General features: G+C 40.5%; 1 protein-coding gene across 1 annotated transcript in view; it reads right to left on the minus strand.

The window, feature by feature from the left end:
- Positions 1-2501: 2501 nt before the first annotated feature.
- The window catches only part of AGBL1 (AGBL carboxypeptidase 1), a 1396462-nt gene continuing 1381854 nt past the window's right edge, over positions 2502-17109 (minus strand). The window contains exon 23 of the mRNA XM_075345952.1: positions 2502-2926. Within this exon, the coding sequence (XP_075202067.1) occupies positions 2605-2926 (322 nt within the window). The 3' untranslated portion in view covers positions 2502-2604. The remainder of the gene's footprint in view (positions 2927-17109) is intronic.

The raw sequence follows: 17109 nt of genomic DNA on the forward strand, positions 1-17109 counted from the left end.
TATACCAATTCAGCTGCATCAGCACTGAACCCCATGGAACTGAACAGCAGAGGCAGCACCCATCTTGCGGCCCATCTTGCTGTATACCACAGGTGGCGTTATGACATGTCCCCTGTAAATAATCCTCACCATCATCATCCACCATTATTAAATGACACCAGCGGGTTCACGAAACCAGGCCCTGTCATCGTGACATCCTCCCAGACAGAACAGAGATGCGGCCCGGTAACGAGTAACACCCAGACCCCGATGCGGGCATGTCAGTTACACAGAATATTTGACTAAGAGGCAGGCACAGGGCAGCTTGTCCTGTAGCGATATTCTTTTCCTGAAAAAACACTGATTGTATTAAAACAGCAGCACATAGCCTATTAAGGGACACATCAAGCTTTCATCCATTACATCAGGCTGCTCTCAGATTACATAGCAAAAACCTGCTTACAGATTTCCATTAAAAGCTTTTGGAGACATTTCAGGTTTCCTTTAAATTCATCCATTGGTTTCATAAATTACTCTTTTGAAAGCTGAAACCCTCCCAAATTTGGTTTAGGTTATGAAAATAAAGTTGCTGCAAAGCAAAAATATTGATCATTTAATGAACATAGAAAGGTCCGATTTGTGCCAACTAGAACAGTTTGTAGGATTCTGTCTCGAAATGGCCTCCATGATCGAATCAGTGCCCAGAAGCCAGCACTAAACAAAAGGCAATTAAAAAACTGTGTGGCATTTGCCAAGTCCCACAGCCTGCTAAACAAATAGACGCTGGAAAAGTGGCAGAAGGTGCATTTCTCTGATGAATCTTCAGTTGAATTACACCACAGCCACCACAAATACTGCAAGAGACCTACTGGAGCCCGTATGGATCCAAAATACATCCAAAAAACAGTTAAGTTTGGTGGTGGGAAGATGGTCTGGGGTTACATTCAGTATGGGTGTGTGTGAAACATTTGCAAGGTGGAAGGCAATATCAATAGCCTAAAATATCAAGAAGTATTAGCTACCTCTTACATCCCCAAGCATAAAAGGGGTCAAATTCTGCAGCAGGATAGTGTTCCATCTCATACATCCATCTCTACAACAAAGTTCCTCCTGGCAAAAAAGATCAAGGTGCTCAAGGACTGGCCAGCCCAGTCACCAGACATGAACATCATTGAGCATGTTTGGGGTAGGATGAAAGAGGAATCTTGGAAGACAAAACCAAAGAATCTAGATGAACTCTTGGAGGCATGTAAGACTGCATTCTTTGCTATTCCTGATGACTTCATCAATAAATTGTATGAATCATTGTTGAACCGCATGGATGCAGTCCTTCAAGCTTATGGAAGTCACACAAAATATTAAATATGGCTCTAATAGCACCACAACTTCATTCACCAATGTTATGCAACATATCTTTGTATTAGAAGTTAACTATTTGTTTGAATTTCACATTACTTTCTGTGGGCGACAAAACTTTTGTCTTGCCAAAATCTGACCTTTTTGTGTTCATTAAATGATCAATATTTCAGCTTTGCAGCAACTTTATTTTCATAACCTAAACCAAATTTGGGAGGGTTTCAGCTTTCAAAAGAGTAATTTATAAAACCAATGGATGAATTAAAAGTCAGGTTATAAGCTTTTATTTACATAACATGGATAAGTAGCAGAACTTCTGTCAGGGAGTGTAGATCGGTTCTAAACTTTTAAAGAGTATTGAGCCATTTTGACATAATTTCCACTTCTATCTATCGATCTATCTATCTATCTGTCTGTCTGTCTGTCTGTCTGTTTTTAAATCAGTCTTTCTGTCTCACTATGTATTGACATCACTATTTTTTTCCCCCATTCAATTACCTCTGACATAAAGTGCTTTTGACTTTTTGTACTTTACATATAACGTACAAATATTTGACAAATCAATTTAACAGTAAGAAATCGTATACTGGCCATTCAATATTTATATGGATCTAAAGTCTTACAGTGTAACCATCATTTTAATTTTTATTTCTTAAATAAATAATACACATGAAAATAAGAAACTTTCTAATATATCTTATTAGAAAAATGTGCTTCTTTCTCCTCCAGAATTGATCAGTCATTATCAAAATTCTCAATTCTGAGGTAAAATCTGTATTCAGTAAAGACTTTCCCATTACTGAGATAGGAGATGGTGGCTGTTACTGATGAGATTCTTTGTAGATTGAAGATAGAGGAGAGGCAGAACACTTCCTCTAGCTCTTCCCTCTGCCTGTAGCTCCTCCCTCTGTCTAGCGCTAACCTCTGTATCTAGCTCCTCCCTCTGTATATAGCTCCTCCCTCTGCCTCTACCTCATCTCTCTTCCTCTAGCTCCTCCCTATGCTTCTAGCTCCTCCCATCTCCCATCATTATAAAATCTCATCAGTAACAGCCACCATCTGCTATCTCAGTAATGGGAAAGTTGTCACTGAATACAGATTTTACTTCAGAATTGAGAATTTTGATAATGACTGATTCATTCTGTCAAAGAAAGAAGCAAAGTTGTTGATAAGATATATTACAAAATTGCTTATTTTCATGTGTACTACTAATTTATGAAATAAAAATTAAAGCAATGATGGCACTGTAAACACCAAATCATCTCCACATTAATAAAGGTATTGCCCCATTTGTGTTTTGCTGGAGTTCTCAAAACTCTGCTCACAAAGGGAGGAAGATGCCTCCGGAGAGCAGCCATATTGTTTTGAGGAAATTGTGAGGGACTTCCTTGTGGGACCATTATTCATGGTGCAGAAAGCCTCCTCCTTCATATTTGTATTTGGGGATTGCCCCTTTTTATCTCCATTTTCTTCCTCTAGACGTTTTTCTTCAGGTTGAGCATCCAAATCTGAATCCTCCAGATCTGAGCAGCTATCGGTGTTGTAGTGGATCTCTTCTTCACACGGCGGCTCATCATCGGTTTCTGTACTGCTGCAAATGACAACACGACAAGAATGAGTGGTGCACACATGACTTACCATTTCTGATATCAACTTATTTCTAGCACAGCAAAGGGATTAAGCAATTATACTGAGTAATTACTTAACCATGTAGCAAAACACATTTTACCCTCTGCACTGGAAGAAGAAAGTTATTACTTTTCTTATACTGTAAACTGTTTAACATTTCAGCTTATGTTGTGCTCTATTAAGCAGCCAAATTATTTCTTTTGTACGCTCCTTATATACACTGATGACCACTTTATGGCAACTACAAAGAAATCTATTAATGCCAAATTGGAAATACAATTTTTAATTTGCTTCTTCATGATGATATGCTTTATACCTTGCACTATGTACACACAATAATGAAGAATTCCTAAAGGTCATTTAGATGGATGATATTTGTACAAATTTTCTTTTGCATCTTCATTTTGCCTAAAAACCTTTCGCCACGGGCAGATTTTCTGCATGAAATAAGCATCGATCAACAATATAGTAAGTAGATCGGCACTAATCGACCTCCAATTATATTGGCACTATGTGATCGTATAATGGTTGGTGCAATTGGTCATTGTCATACAAGTATCATTGTTGAAAACACACCCATGGTATTTATTAGTAGATTTATTAGTGGACATGTTTACATAGACCAATGGTTTTCAAAGACCTTTCATTTTTCATATAATTATGGGTCTTAATGGGAACCTATCATGGTATCTGATCTGCACACAAGGCGATATAGAGCAGGAGGCGCTTATTAGATTGGTATTTGTATTTTATATATTGAATTCCCTATTGATTATAATATGTGTCATGCGGTGTTCGGGTTTACATTTGCTGGGTGTCATGGGGCAGAATCTGCCAAGCAGTCTGATGTCTCTTAGTTGTACAGCCTTACACCGGTGTCAGCTGTGTTTGCTTCAGTGCTCTTCAGTCCAGCAGGAGTTAATTCCTGCTGGATTGTGAACTGTTGCAAGGCACTCAGGCTGGTAATGACCATTCACAGCTGTCTTCACTCTTTATAATGTTCTGGATCTGGTTGCTTGTTGGCGAATATAGCTCAGCGTTATTCCTGCGATATCGGTCCTTATTCTTGTGATCCAGAGCCTGGTGATCTGTTGTGTGCTTTCCTGAGTGATGTGGAAATATACCCATTATTAGTTTATTTCCTCCTTGTGTTTTATTCCCTCCTGGGTGCGTATTGTCTAAGTGCAGTGAATGGGTTTTGGCTCTTTCCTCTGTGTTATTTGTGGGATTTGCTTTTCTAGTCCCAGCCCTCTCTTGGGTTGAAGGAGAAGGGGGTTTAATCAGGGCTTAAACAGGAGTTAGCATAACGGTGGCAGCCCAGACCTCACTACCATCAAGCTTACCTTTGGGATAAAGGACAGGGTAGGCTCCCTGTTCTGTTACCCTAAATCCCCTTTGACTCTATAAGTCCAGTGGGTGGTGCTAGTCAGTGACTGACAGTCTTGTCTGTATAACTGTGCATGCAGACATCATTTTCAATTACTGAGCAGAAGTGCCCACTGGACTGATATGCTTAAATTCTCCAGGGATTTAAGGAATAAATAACATGTTATATTAAAACTTTTCAGTATATCTGTAAATCATATTACTCTGCTTCTTCTTTATACCATGCGGTCCACAGATTGGACTACATTTACTGTTACATGTTTCCTTTAAATCATAAGTAGCTCATAAAAGATATACTCTAACAAGGAACATTGAGCTTTGTCAAAATAATACATCTTTGCCTCTATAGACCACATCTTCATTTTAGCTATAGGTCAGATACTTTCAAAATACAGCACGCAATATGGAAGAGATGACCAAAATAACACTGGTACTCAGCTATTATTTCATTATCATATAGCAGGTACAGTCATTGTCATTCCTTTTTTCAATCTAAAACTGAACTTTGCATTAACACAATATCACTTCCATTTGCCATTTTCACACTTTTGTACATCAATTTTAAATTTGATTTAGATCTGTTAGAAAAGTACAATATATTTTATGTTTTTCTTAAAATTTAAAAGTAAAATCATGCTGTACCTGAATGTGTCCCTAAAGGTAGAAAATGCTTCAAAACTGCACTTGCTGACTCTGCATTTTATATACCAAATATGTTTTGTTATCAGGGAACGTCTATAGGATGCTTGGTATGTTCATCAGTCTTATAGAAAATTAATAATGTGCTCCTCGCTGTATCGGAACGGAACAGCAAAGCTTCGTTCTTGGGGTTCCAGATCCCTGTTCTGAGGATTACGGCAATCACCAAGTTATCCCTCATCTTAGGGATCAGGAATGACTTGATTTAATGAGAATGACCAATTAAGGTTATAGTATATACATCAGGTTACATACATTAAAAAGTCACCTCCTGTGGATGCCATACAATGGCTGTCATCACCCACTGTAAAAAAAATGTTTTATGTGTATGTCTTTTACAGGATATCATTGTATTGAACAGGGCTGTCCACTACACTATAATAATAATAATAATCTTTATTTCTATAGCGCCAACATATTCTGCAGCACTTTACAATTCAGAGGTTCATATACAATCATAAGTAAAAGTTATAGAAAATACAATAATTAAAGCAAAAATAAAGACAGCCCTGCTCATAAGATCTTACAATCTACATTGTGGTTAGGTGGGGTTGACACAAGGTACAAGTGCTTATTTACTAAACTATACACTACATTATTCTATACTATTATATTAGGATGCTATCAGATACTATACAGAACGAGGACACATTAAGAGTTGTGTAAGGTCCAACCCATTAGAAATTGACTCTACTTGTCAATCCCAGTGGTCATCATGTGATTGCTAGACTGATAGTCATACTTGTCGAGTAGAGTCTTAGCTGCATCTAATAATGTTCTAATTTATCTACACACCATTCAGACTTAGTAAGGTGCTGTGCTTTTCAAACATATCTCGATGGATGGACAAACTTTTTAAAGAGCTGCAGTCACTCTATGTAACAATATGTGTCTTCAGGCTTATAAATCCTCATATCATACACACTGTGCACTATGAGGATTCTCTGCTGTCAAAGCTGGGAACGGAAGTCACGTGGAAGCAAGTATGTGATATACTCCCTGCCAGAATCCAACTAGATGCATGCAGCCTTGCTAAATGTAAGTGTATTAAAGGAGGTTGAGCCCATCTAGTTGGACTCTGGCCAGAAGTATGCATATTGTATATGTGCTGTCACATGACCATCATTCACGGCTCTGACACCGGAGAAATCTCACAGTATACACTGGCTGTGCCCAACCATGCACACTCACAATGCCCAGGTGCATTTTCTTTCCTGTATTTTTTCTTATTACACTGCTTGCTAGACTAATACACCCAGAGGTGCAGTGAGTGGCATCAGAAACAAGGAGACAGGGAATAGATTGCTCTCTGCTACTGTGTACGCCCATGGTTGGGCTTTGCTAGTGCACATACCATATATGCACACACCCACCGGCACCATTCAGACAGTTCTCGCTCTGGAAATTGAACAATGTCAATTAGAAGTGTATAAAGGGCCCCAATTTGCATATGAGCAGATGTAATTATTCACCAAACTTTTGGCCACATCAAGTGTCATGCTTTGATACATGGCAGACGTGTTCAGACCAACTGAAGTCTGGACGCATGCAGAAATACAATCAGCAGTACAACAGGAAGAGGGGAACACTGGGGACACAATAACAACATTGGGCCCTAACTCTAGTGAGAGGGGTAGATGGACACCTCCTGCACTCACCTGCTGCTGACCCTACGCTCCTAACCAGGCCCTATACAGCCTCCTCAACTGTTGCCAAACAGAACCTGAGACCCTAAGAAAAACCCTGTAGTGGCCCTAACTAGTGAGTTGGTAGGTGGGAGATGCTAGCTCCACCACTGCACTAATACAACAAGGGAAACGAGAAAGACAAACAGGGGAAAACAACAAAGGCTAAAGTCCAAATGCAGGAACAAGCCTTCACAGGTCGTTACAGCAATGTGGCCAGAGAACAAATGGCTTAGTATCTTCAGCAGGGATTGCAGGGTAACACCTCTATTTAAACCAGAAGGGTGTGACTACAAAGCTACTGCAGCTGACACACTCAGCTAGAGACTGCAGGAAAATCTGCCAGTTGAAAAACTAACATTAACCATTTAGGTACTGAAGGAGACAAAACCACATTTAAATGTGGATAACCCGATAGAGATCAGAGGCTGTCACTAGTATCCAAATGCAAGTAGACAGCCGTAACACCAAGAGAGCACCAAAGCCTCCTCATTTGCATATGAACTAAAAGATATTTTCTCATCCACTTTACCAGTACCAAATACACTGTTAATATATATGGTTATTATATGGGCTAAATCCCCTATAACACTGTTTTGCTCATTTAAAATGTATTTTTGTGGTAACTGACTAACCTATAAAAGAAATAGAACATTTATTTTACATCTGGTACAACATGACTGATGCATGTGTAAGTGAGCAGCAAAAGGACTTTTGTGGATGTACCATCATTTTTTTTTTCAACTAGGCTTAACATATTTATTAAGTTAGCAAAGTAATTATTAGATACTTGCTTTCCATATCACAAGGAGCAACTCCCCCCGAGGCTGACTCCAATGTAATAAATGTAAATGAAATTGTACAGTATGCGCTGAATTTAAATGCAACGGCGATGTAAGAGTTTAACCTGTGAGGCACAGACTGCGGAAATCAAAGATATCTCAAGATATTGTATAATGTGTAATAATATAAATATACAACTGGAGTTACATCATTGCTGGCAAACATCTAATATTTTATTCTCAAATTTTTGTCCAGATTCTGCTTCTGATTTTTATGACGTGGCAAGTCATCATAAAAAACCCTCTGTATTGGCTGCACTATACAGCAACCATTCAGAATAATTAAATTGTGGAATGCCAAGGTAACACTACTACAATACTGTTATTCTACCTATTGTAGTCTTCTTTATTTTGAAAAATAAAAAAAGATGTAAATCATTTTGCCGTTCCAATTAAAATTTAACAATTTAAATATTTTTTAAATAGTACAAGCAAATATAATACACCTTTAAACATATTATTTTAGAGAATAATATATATTTTCCTATCCTCAAAGACTCCTTTTCTCCTTGCCTTCGGCAATATTCATGTACTTTATATTCACTGCTCAAGTTTGTCATCATCTTTGAGGACAGATCAGTTCATTGAGGGATCAAAGTACAGTTACTGCCAACAAAAGACTAAGCAGAGGGGATAGGAGGAAGATACTGCACAGAGACTGAGGAAAACAGCTTCTTAGAGATGATACTGCTCCTTTTTAGTTAATCTTACATCTCAATCCAGTGCTGGATGCACAGTTACATGGCCCTGTACTGCTGAATAACCTCTTCCATGCTGCTGTAACTTCTGAGTGTGTACGGCAGAGAAATAGAGGGGCAAGAACTTAAAGTGGATGGGAAATATTGCTGCTAATATTTGCTTAGTGACTTAGTGACTAAAAAGAGATTGCAAAGGGGGAAACTATTAATGTTGCTGCTTACATCTCAATCCAGTGCTGGATGCACAGTTACACTGCCCTGTAATGCTGAATAATGTTTTCCATGCTGCTGCCACTTCTGAATGTATACTACAGAAAAATAAGGGAGCAGGAGCTCATGTTTCAGTCTACATAATGACAACCAAAAACATACAAATGACTCTGATCAAAAGTTCACATACCTTGGTGATTTTGGCCTGATAACATGGACAGAGGTTGACACAAATGGGTTTGAATGGCTAATAAAGGTAACATCCTCACTTGTGACCTGTTCGCTTGTAATCACTGTGTGTCCATAAAATCTGAGTGAGTTTTAGGAATCCAGACAGACTCTTGCATCTTTTTATCCAGCCACTGATGTTTCTGGATTGTGAGTCATGGGGAAAGCAAAATAATTGTCACTGGAGCTACTGTAAAAGATAGTTGAATGGTATAAAACAGGAGAGGGATGCACAAAGATAACCAAGGAATTGATAATGCTAGTCAACAGTATTCAAACTGGGATTAACAAATGTAAAATCAGGGGCTCTGTAAAAAACAAACCACAATCAGGTAGACCAACATAAATTTTGGCCACAACTGCCAGGAAAATTCTTTGGGATGCAAAGGAAAACCCACAAATAACATCAGCTGAAATACTGGACTGAAAACTAGTGGTGTGGCTGTTTCAAGATTCACAATAAGGAGGCACTTAAAAAAAATAGGCTGCATGGTCGAGTCACCAGAAGAAAGACATTACTGCACTAATGCCACAAAGTATCTTGCCTACAATATGCCAAACAGCACAAAGACAAGCCTCCAAACTTCTAGAACAAAGAAATTCGTAGTGATGAGACCAAAATTGAACTTTTTGGCCACAACTATAAAACATTACATTTCGAGAGCTGTCAACAAGGCCTATGATGAAAGGAACACCATTCCTACTGTAAAGCATGGAGGTGGATTGATGATGATGTGGGAATGTGTGAGCTACAAAGGCACAGGAAACTTAGTCAAACTTGAAGGAAAGATGAATGCAGCACATTATCAAATACTGGAGGCAAATTTGCACTCATCAGCCCAGAAGCTGCACATGGGACATACTTGGACGTTCCAACATGACAACGATCCAAAACACAAGGCCTAGTCAACCTGTCATTGGCTACAGCAGAACAAAGTGAAGGTTGTAAAGTTGACATCTCAGTCTCCTGACCTCAATATCATTGAGCCACTCTGGGGAGAACTCAAGCATGCAGTTCATGCAAGAAAGCCCAGGAATTTACTGGAACTGGAGACTTTTTGCCAAGAAGAATGGGCAGCTTTGTCATCTGAGAAAATAAAGAGCCACAACTACCACAAATTATTTCAAGCTGTCATTGATGTTAGAGGTGGCAATACTTAGTATTAAGAAATCGGGTATGTGAGCTTTTGATCAGGGTGGTTTGTATGTTTTTGGTTGTCATTATGATTTAAAAAGAAAAAAAGCACAGTAGTTTGACAATAAAAGGCTTCACCCAACCACTAACCATGAGTGGAAAAAAGATTTTGTGCTTTCATTCATATTCTTTGAAAAAAGGCCAAGAAAGCAAAAAATCTGCCGGGGTATGTAAACTTTTGAGCACTATTGTACATTTTAAATTTGAAAACATAGTAATACATCTCCTCATCTGTGATTTTCCTGAGCATTTATACTTATTTCAGGCACCCTTATCTCAAACAATGTGATCATACACAGTGGTTCTAGTATGACTGAAGGATTACAACTGTGAAAGAATATATTAAGTTTAGGAAAAACAGTCCCTATTGAGTCCTAAAATAACCACCCATACATATACCGCTGCAGAGAGTAGGCACAGGCTAAATATTTAATAGTATAATAGGAAAAAAAAATTCAGCTTAACTGCTACAGGCGTGCTCCAGGACTTCAGGTGCAAAGTGTCCACCAGGCAGGCTGAGTCTGGAAAGATGCAGGCAGTAGAAAAAGGAGGGTTGCGTTGGACACAGCACCAGCAAATGGAAAAAGTCACATTTTTAATGAAACTACATTAAAAAAATACAAAAACTAAATTGTGTGCATTGAGGCACCTAACACATTTCGGACGACAAACCAAATATTAAAAACAGTCCTTAGTCATAGGTAAGTATGCCCAGAATATGGCTAGGAATATAAATGTAGAGGGCGAAACATTGTTTTTTTTGTTTGTGGTCTGAAACGTGTTAGTGCCCCAATGCACACAATTTAGTTTTTGTATTTTTTTAACGTAGTTTAATTAAAAATGTGACTTTTACTATTTGCTGGTGCTGTGTCCAACCCAACCTGCCTTTTTTTATTCCCTAAATATATAATAAGTATTTCACATTTTATAACACTTGTGCTGAAAGTCACATCGTGAAAGAGTTTACTCAAAGAAAAAAATATTGAAGCATCACCAGGATGACTTAAGGCTGCTTTACACGCTACGATTTCATATGTGATCTCATATGCGATGCGACACGCCCAGGTCGTATATACGATCTGCAGAGATCGTACATAGGTCGTCTCTGAGCCGTCACACGTACATATTCTATACGATGCCACATCGATCAATATCTCGTTAGATTTACCAGACCGCAGACAGGGATAAATGATTAACATTACACGAGTTGCATACGCCTTATAAAGCACGAAGGACAATTCGTTACGCAGTTGGTACCACCAATCATAGCGGTGGGTGTGAGGCATGGTGTGGAGAGACACGCCCGCGTCGCATATGACGTACATAATAACAATTAGGATCGTCGTTGTTAGGGTGTCACACGTATCAATATACCGGTTTCGTTCAACAAAATGAACAATATTTAGAAAATGAACGACGTGTATGCAATCAATGTTTTTGCGCACAATCAGGGTCGCACATAGGTGTCACACGCAACGACATCAATAATGATGCCGGATGTGCATCACGTGACCCCGCCAACATCTCGTAAGATATATTGTAGCGTGTAAAGCCTGCTTTAGAATGACTTTACAACAAATATGTAAGTAATCTGTAAAATCGATGAGCCATGAAGTTAATACTAAATTAGAGCTGGAAAGAGAATAAAGATTATATATACAGTATATGGAGATTGGACGATTCACTCTGACACTGTAACACTGTCTCAATAAATCTAGAGAGAAACCTTCCCTTATTACCACATGCAATATGTATTAGCAATGTAATTTTGTGCAATTCTAGATGGGATGAAAATCTGTCAATTTAATGAATGGAAGATGTTCTTGATAGGTGTTTTTTTAAAATAAAGACTTAAGGCAGCAGAAAGTCTTATATAAAGATATTTTATGCAATAAGAATTAATAACTTAAAGGCGATCTGTCAACAGGCTTTTCCTAGATAATCTGAGAGCAGCGCCATATAGTTACTATGATCCTGGTTCCAGAGGTGTCACTTACTGAGCTGCTTGCTATAGTTTTGATGATATCATTATTTTATCATAAGATTATTACTAAAGGACTAGTAAACCTGCTTCCATGTAGTCCTCCATTTTCATGAGTTCTGTATAACCCCGCCCACACCACTGATTGGCAGCTTTCTGCCTATACACAGAAAGCTGTTAATCAGTAGTGTGATTATACCAAACCTGCAGCAATCAGCCCTATAAGTGATTCATCACTGGAATCACTGTCTCCGCCCGTAAAACACTCTGCTCGGTAACCTCTTTACAGCTACCCTTTAACCATCTCAAGATTAATTTTGGGGAAACAGTTTCAAATATTGATGTTTTTCCTATTTGAAAGAATTCTCTTTAGTATGAAATGACAACATTCTATAGATTCCATCAATATACATTTTAAAGTACAGAAACTTTGTAAAGATTATACAGATGTGGTCAATAGGGTAATAGTATATTTTATTGACTATAGTGTCTAAGGCTTTGTTGATGAGAAGCTCCAGCAGGTCCGCCCGGGTCCTTTGCTCCCTGGTGCTGCGCTTCCTGCCCAGTCCTAACTTAGGATGGTGCAGGGAGGTGGCAGGGAAGTGAAGCACTGGGCAGTGGGGAGAGCAGCACCAGGGAGCGAAGGACCTGGGCGGGGAGCGTGCATCAGCTGATTACTTAAAAAAGCCAGCGGCTTTTTACCGCCTGGCTTTTAAACAATCATGTATCCATTTAAGCATTTTACTCAGCCCCAGACCACTTTGTAGGGTCCAGCAGACAATTACTCGCATTTCCTATTGACTTACATTGGACTCACTACTCTAACGAGTAATTACAAGGATACTCATGGAGTAACGAGTAGCCTGAATACCATACTACTCAGTGAGTACTGAGTAGTAATGAGTATACTCGCTCATCCCTAGTCATAACGCTGCCACACTGATAGGATAACCCCTGTAGTGCATTTTTAGATATGCCACCTCTATAATGGAAGCTTGGTATCATGAATGATTTCTTACATTTATGCTGGTAGCATAATGCTTACAGATATTTTCACCTTTCTGTTTCATTATTAAGCAGCCATGAGTGTATCAATAGCCAGTGTTAAAATGAGGCTAATATGTACCAGATAGTGTAACGATCTTCTAAAAGACTATATATTTGTTTGATGTAACACTTGACTTTAATTTGGTTAAACTGTTTCATTTTCCTTAACAGATAAAAGTCCTAAAAGGTTCAATATCTTACAGCAGTTACTTAGCCATTAATACTGCATAAAACTACAAAGTCTATAATTCAAGGCAATCCAGTCCACAGTACACTGTTTTGGAAGGGAAGCAGGACCAAAACCAGCACATTTCAAGTCTTAAGGCCCCGTTACACGCAACAATGTACCTAACGATATATCGCCGGGGCCACGTATTCCGTGACGTACATCCGGCATCGTTAGCGATGTCGTTGCGTGTGACAGCAAGGAACGACCATTAACGATGGAAAATACTCACCTTATCGTCCATCATTGACATGTCGTTCCTTTTTAAAAAATCGTTGATTGTTGAACTCGCAGGTTGTTTGTCGTTCCCAAGGCAGCACACATCACTACGTGTGACACCTCGAGAACGATGAACTGCAGCTTACCTGCGGCTACCGGCAATGAGGAAGGAAGGAGGTGGCCGGGATGTTATGTCCCGCTCATCTCCGCCCCTCCGCTTCTATTGGGTGGCCGCTTAGTGACGCCGCTGTGACGCCGCACGAACTGCCCCCTTAGAAAAAAGGCAGTTTGCCGGCAACAGTGATGTCGCTAGGCAGGTAAGTCATGTGTGACGGCTCTGAACGATATTGTGTGCCACGGCCAGCGATTTGCCCATGATGCACAAACGACGGGGGCGGGTGCATTCACCAACGATATTTCTGGCGATATCACTGCGTGTAACACTCCCTTTACGTCTACAGTCATGGCCAAACGTTTTGAGAATGCTACAAATATTAACTTTTACAAAGTCTACCGCTTAAGTTTTTCTAATGGCAATTTGCATATACTCCAGAATGTCATAAAGAGTGATCTGCTTAACAGCAATTACTTGCAAAGTCAATATTGGCTAAGAAAATGAACTTTAACCCCCAAAACACATTTCAACATCATTGCATTCCTGCCTTAAAAGGAGCAGCTAACATTGTTTTAGTGATTGATCACCAGCCCTGTCCTCATCAACACCCACACCTGTGTTAATGGAACAATCAGTCATGATTAAGTAAGAATGACACCACTGGACACTTTAAAAGGAGGCTGGTGCTTGGTATCATTGTTTCTCTTCAGTTAACCATGGTTATCTCCAAAGAAACACGTGCAGCCATCATTGCTCTGCACAAAAATGGCCTAACAGGGAAGAGTATCGCAGCTACAAAGATTGCACCTCAGTTAACAATCTATCGCATCATCAAGAACTTTAAGGAGAGAGCTTCAATTGTTGCCAAAAAGGCTCCTGGGCGCCCAAGAAGGACCAGCAAACACCAGGACCGTATCTTAAAACTGTTTCAGCTGCAGGATCGGACTACCAGTAGTGCCGAGCTAGCTCAGCAATGGCAGCAGGCTGGTGTGAGTGCTTCTGCACGCACTGTGAGGCGGAGACTGCTTGAGCAAGGCCTGGTTTCAAGGAGGGCAGCAAAGAAGCCACTTCTCTCCAGAAAAAACATCAGGGACCGACTGATATTCTGCAAAAGGTACAGGGAGTGGACTGCTGAGGACTGGGGTAAAGTCATTTTCTCAGATGAATCCCCTTTTCGATTGTTTGGGACATCTGGAAAACAGCTTATTAGGAGAAGAAGAGGTGAGCGCTACCACCTGTCTTGTCTCATGCCAACTGTTAAGCATCCTGAAATGATTCATGTGTGGAGTTGCTTCTCAGCCAAGGAAATCGGCTCACTCACAGTCTTGCCTAAAAACACAGCCATGAATAAAGAATGGTACCAGAATGTCCTCCAAGAGAAACTTCTCCCAACTGTCCAAGAGCAGTTTGGCGCCCAACAATCCCTTTTCCAGCATGATGGAGCACCTTGCCATAAAGCAAAGGTGATCACTAAATGGCTCATGGAACAAAACATAGAGATTTTGGGTCCATTGCCTGGAAACTCCCCAGATCTTAATCCCATTGAGAACTTGTGGGCAATCATCAAGAGACAGGTGGACAAACAAAAACCAACAAATTCTGGCAAAATGCAAGCATTGCTTATAGTGATGAGCGAGCATGCTTGTCACTACTCGGTACTCGCACGAGTATCGCTGTACTCGGGCTGCTCGGCGGGGACCGAGTAATCTCGCGATACTCGTGCTGTACTCGTGGTCTTCATTTCTGCATGTTGGCGCTCTTTTGAGAGCCAGCCCTCATGCAGGGATTGGCTGGCAGACCACTGCAATGCCACAGCCCTGTTAGTTGTGGAATTGCAGTGATTGGCCGGCCTGCACAGCGTGACCGAGCCTTTATATCGGCCGGCGCGCTGTGCTCTGCTCACAACTATCCAGACAGTCAGTGCAGGGAGAGTGTCGCTGATTCAGGGAAAGCTTTGCGGCCCTTTATAGTTAGTTCCGGAGCAGGGCTGCAAACAGTGTGACCAGAAGTCCTTCTCAGGACTATTCTAGTTGTATACAGGCAGGCAGGGTATAGCCAGGTCGGAGTACAGTAGCAGAGTCCTTCTCAGGACTATTGTTGCTATATACAGGCAGGGTATAGCCAGGTCGGAATACAGGCTAGTGACCAGAAGAGTCCTTGTCAGGACTATTGTAGCAGTATACAGGCAGGCAGGCAGGGTAGTGGTGACCGTATACCAGCCTTCATCATATCTGGGGCTGGTGTACACAGTGTAAAACAGTCCAGATAGTGTCAGACTTCTCAGTAATTGTCGCTCCTAAAAACCAGTTAGGTTCTTATTGCGTCCGTGCTTGCATTTAAAAACAGCACGTGTGTGGCAGTCAGTGGCAGCGTACAGGTGCGCGTTTTGCACAAACTATTATATAACGCACAAGTCTAGTGTATAATACACGTCAGTCAGCAGTGTCTGATAGTGTCAGACTTCTCAGTAATTGTCGCTCCTAAAAACCAGTTAGGTTCTTATTGCGTCCGTGCTTGCATTTAAAAACAGCACGTGTGTGGCAGTCAGTGGCAGCGTACAGGTGCGCGTTTTGCACAAACTATTATATAACGCACAAGTCTAGTGTATAATACACGTCAGTCAGCAGTGTCTGATAGTGTCAGACTTCTCAGTAATTGTCGCTCCTAAAAACCAGTTAGGTTCTTATTGCGTCCGTGCTTGCATTTAAAAACAGCACGTGTGTGGCAGTCAGTGGCAGCGTACAGGTGCGCGTTTTGCACAAACTATTATATAACGCACAAGTCTAGTGTATAATACACGTCAGTCAGCAGTGTCTGATAGTGTCAGACTTCTCAGTAATTGTCGCTCCTAAAAACCAGTTAGGTTCTTATTGCGTCCGTGCTTGCATTTAAAAACAGCACGTGTGTGGCAGTCAGTGGCAGCGTACAGGTGCGCGTTTTGCACAAACTATTATATAACGCACAAGTCTAGTGTATAATACACGTCAGTCAGCAGTGTCTGATAGTGTCAGACTTCTCAGTAACTGTCGCTCCTAAAAACCAGTTAGGTTCTTATTGCGTCTGTGCTTGCATTTAAAAACAGCACGTGTGTGGCAGTCAGTGGCAGCGTACAGGTGCGCGTTTTGCACAAACTATTATATAACGCACAAGTCTAGTGTATAATACACGTCAGTCAGCAGTGTCTGATAGTGTCAGACTTCTCAGTAATTGTCGCTCCTAAAAACCAGTTAGGTTCTTATTGCGTCCGTGCTTGCATTTAAAAACAGCACGTGTGTGGCAGTCAGTGGCAGCGTACAGGTGCGCGTTTTGCACAAACTATTATATAACGCACAAGTCTAGTGTATAATACACGTCAGTCAGCAGTGTCTGATAGTGTCAGACTTCTCAGTAATTGTCGCTCCTAAAAACCAGTTAGGTTCTTATTGCGTCCGTGCTTGCATTTAAAAACAGCACGTGTGTGGCAGTCAGTGGCAGCGTACAGGTGCGCGTTTTGCACAAACTATTATATAACGCACAAGTCTAGTGTATAATACACGTCAGTCAGCAGTGTCTGATAGTGTCAGACTTCTCAGTAATTGTCGCTCCTAAAAACCAGTTAGGTTCTTATTGCGTCC

Source organism: Anomaloglossus baeobatrachus, chromosome 4 (genome assembly GCF_048569485.1).
Source record: "Anomaloglossus baeobatrachus isolate aAnoBae1 chromosome 4, aAnoBae1.hap1, whole genome shotgun sequence".
Lineage (NCBI taxonomy): Eukaryota > Metazoa > Chordata > Amphibia > Anura > Aromobatidae > Anomaloglossus > Anomaloglossus baeobatrachus.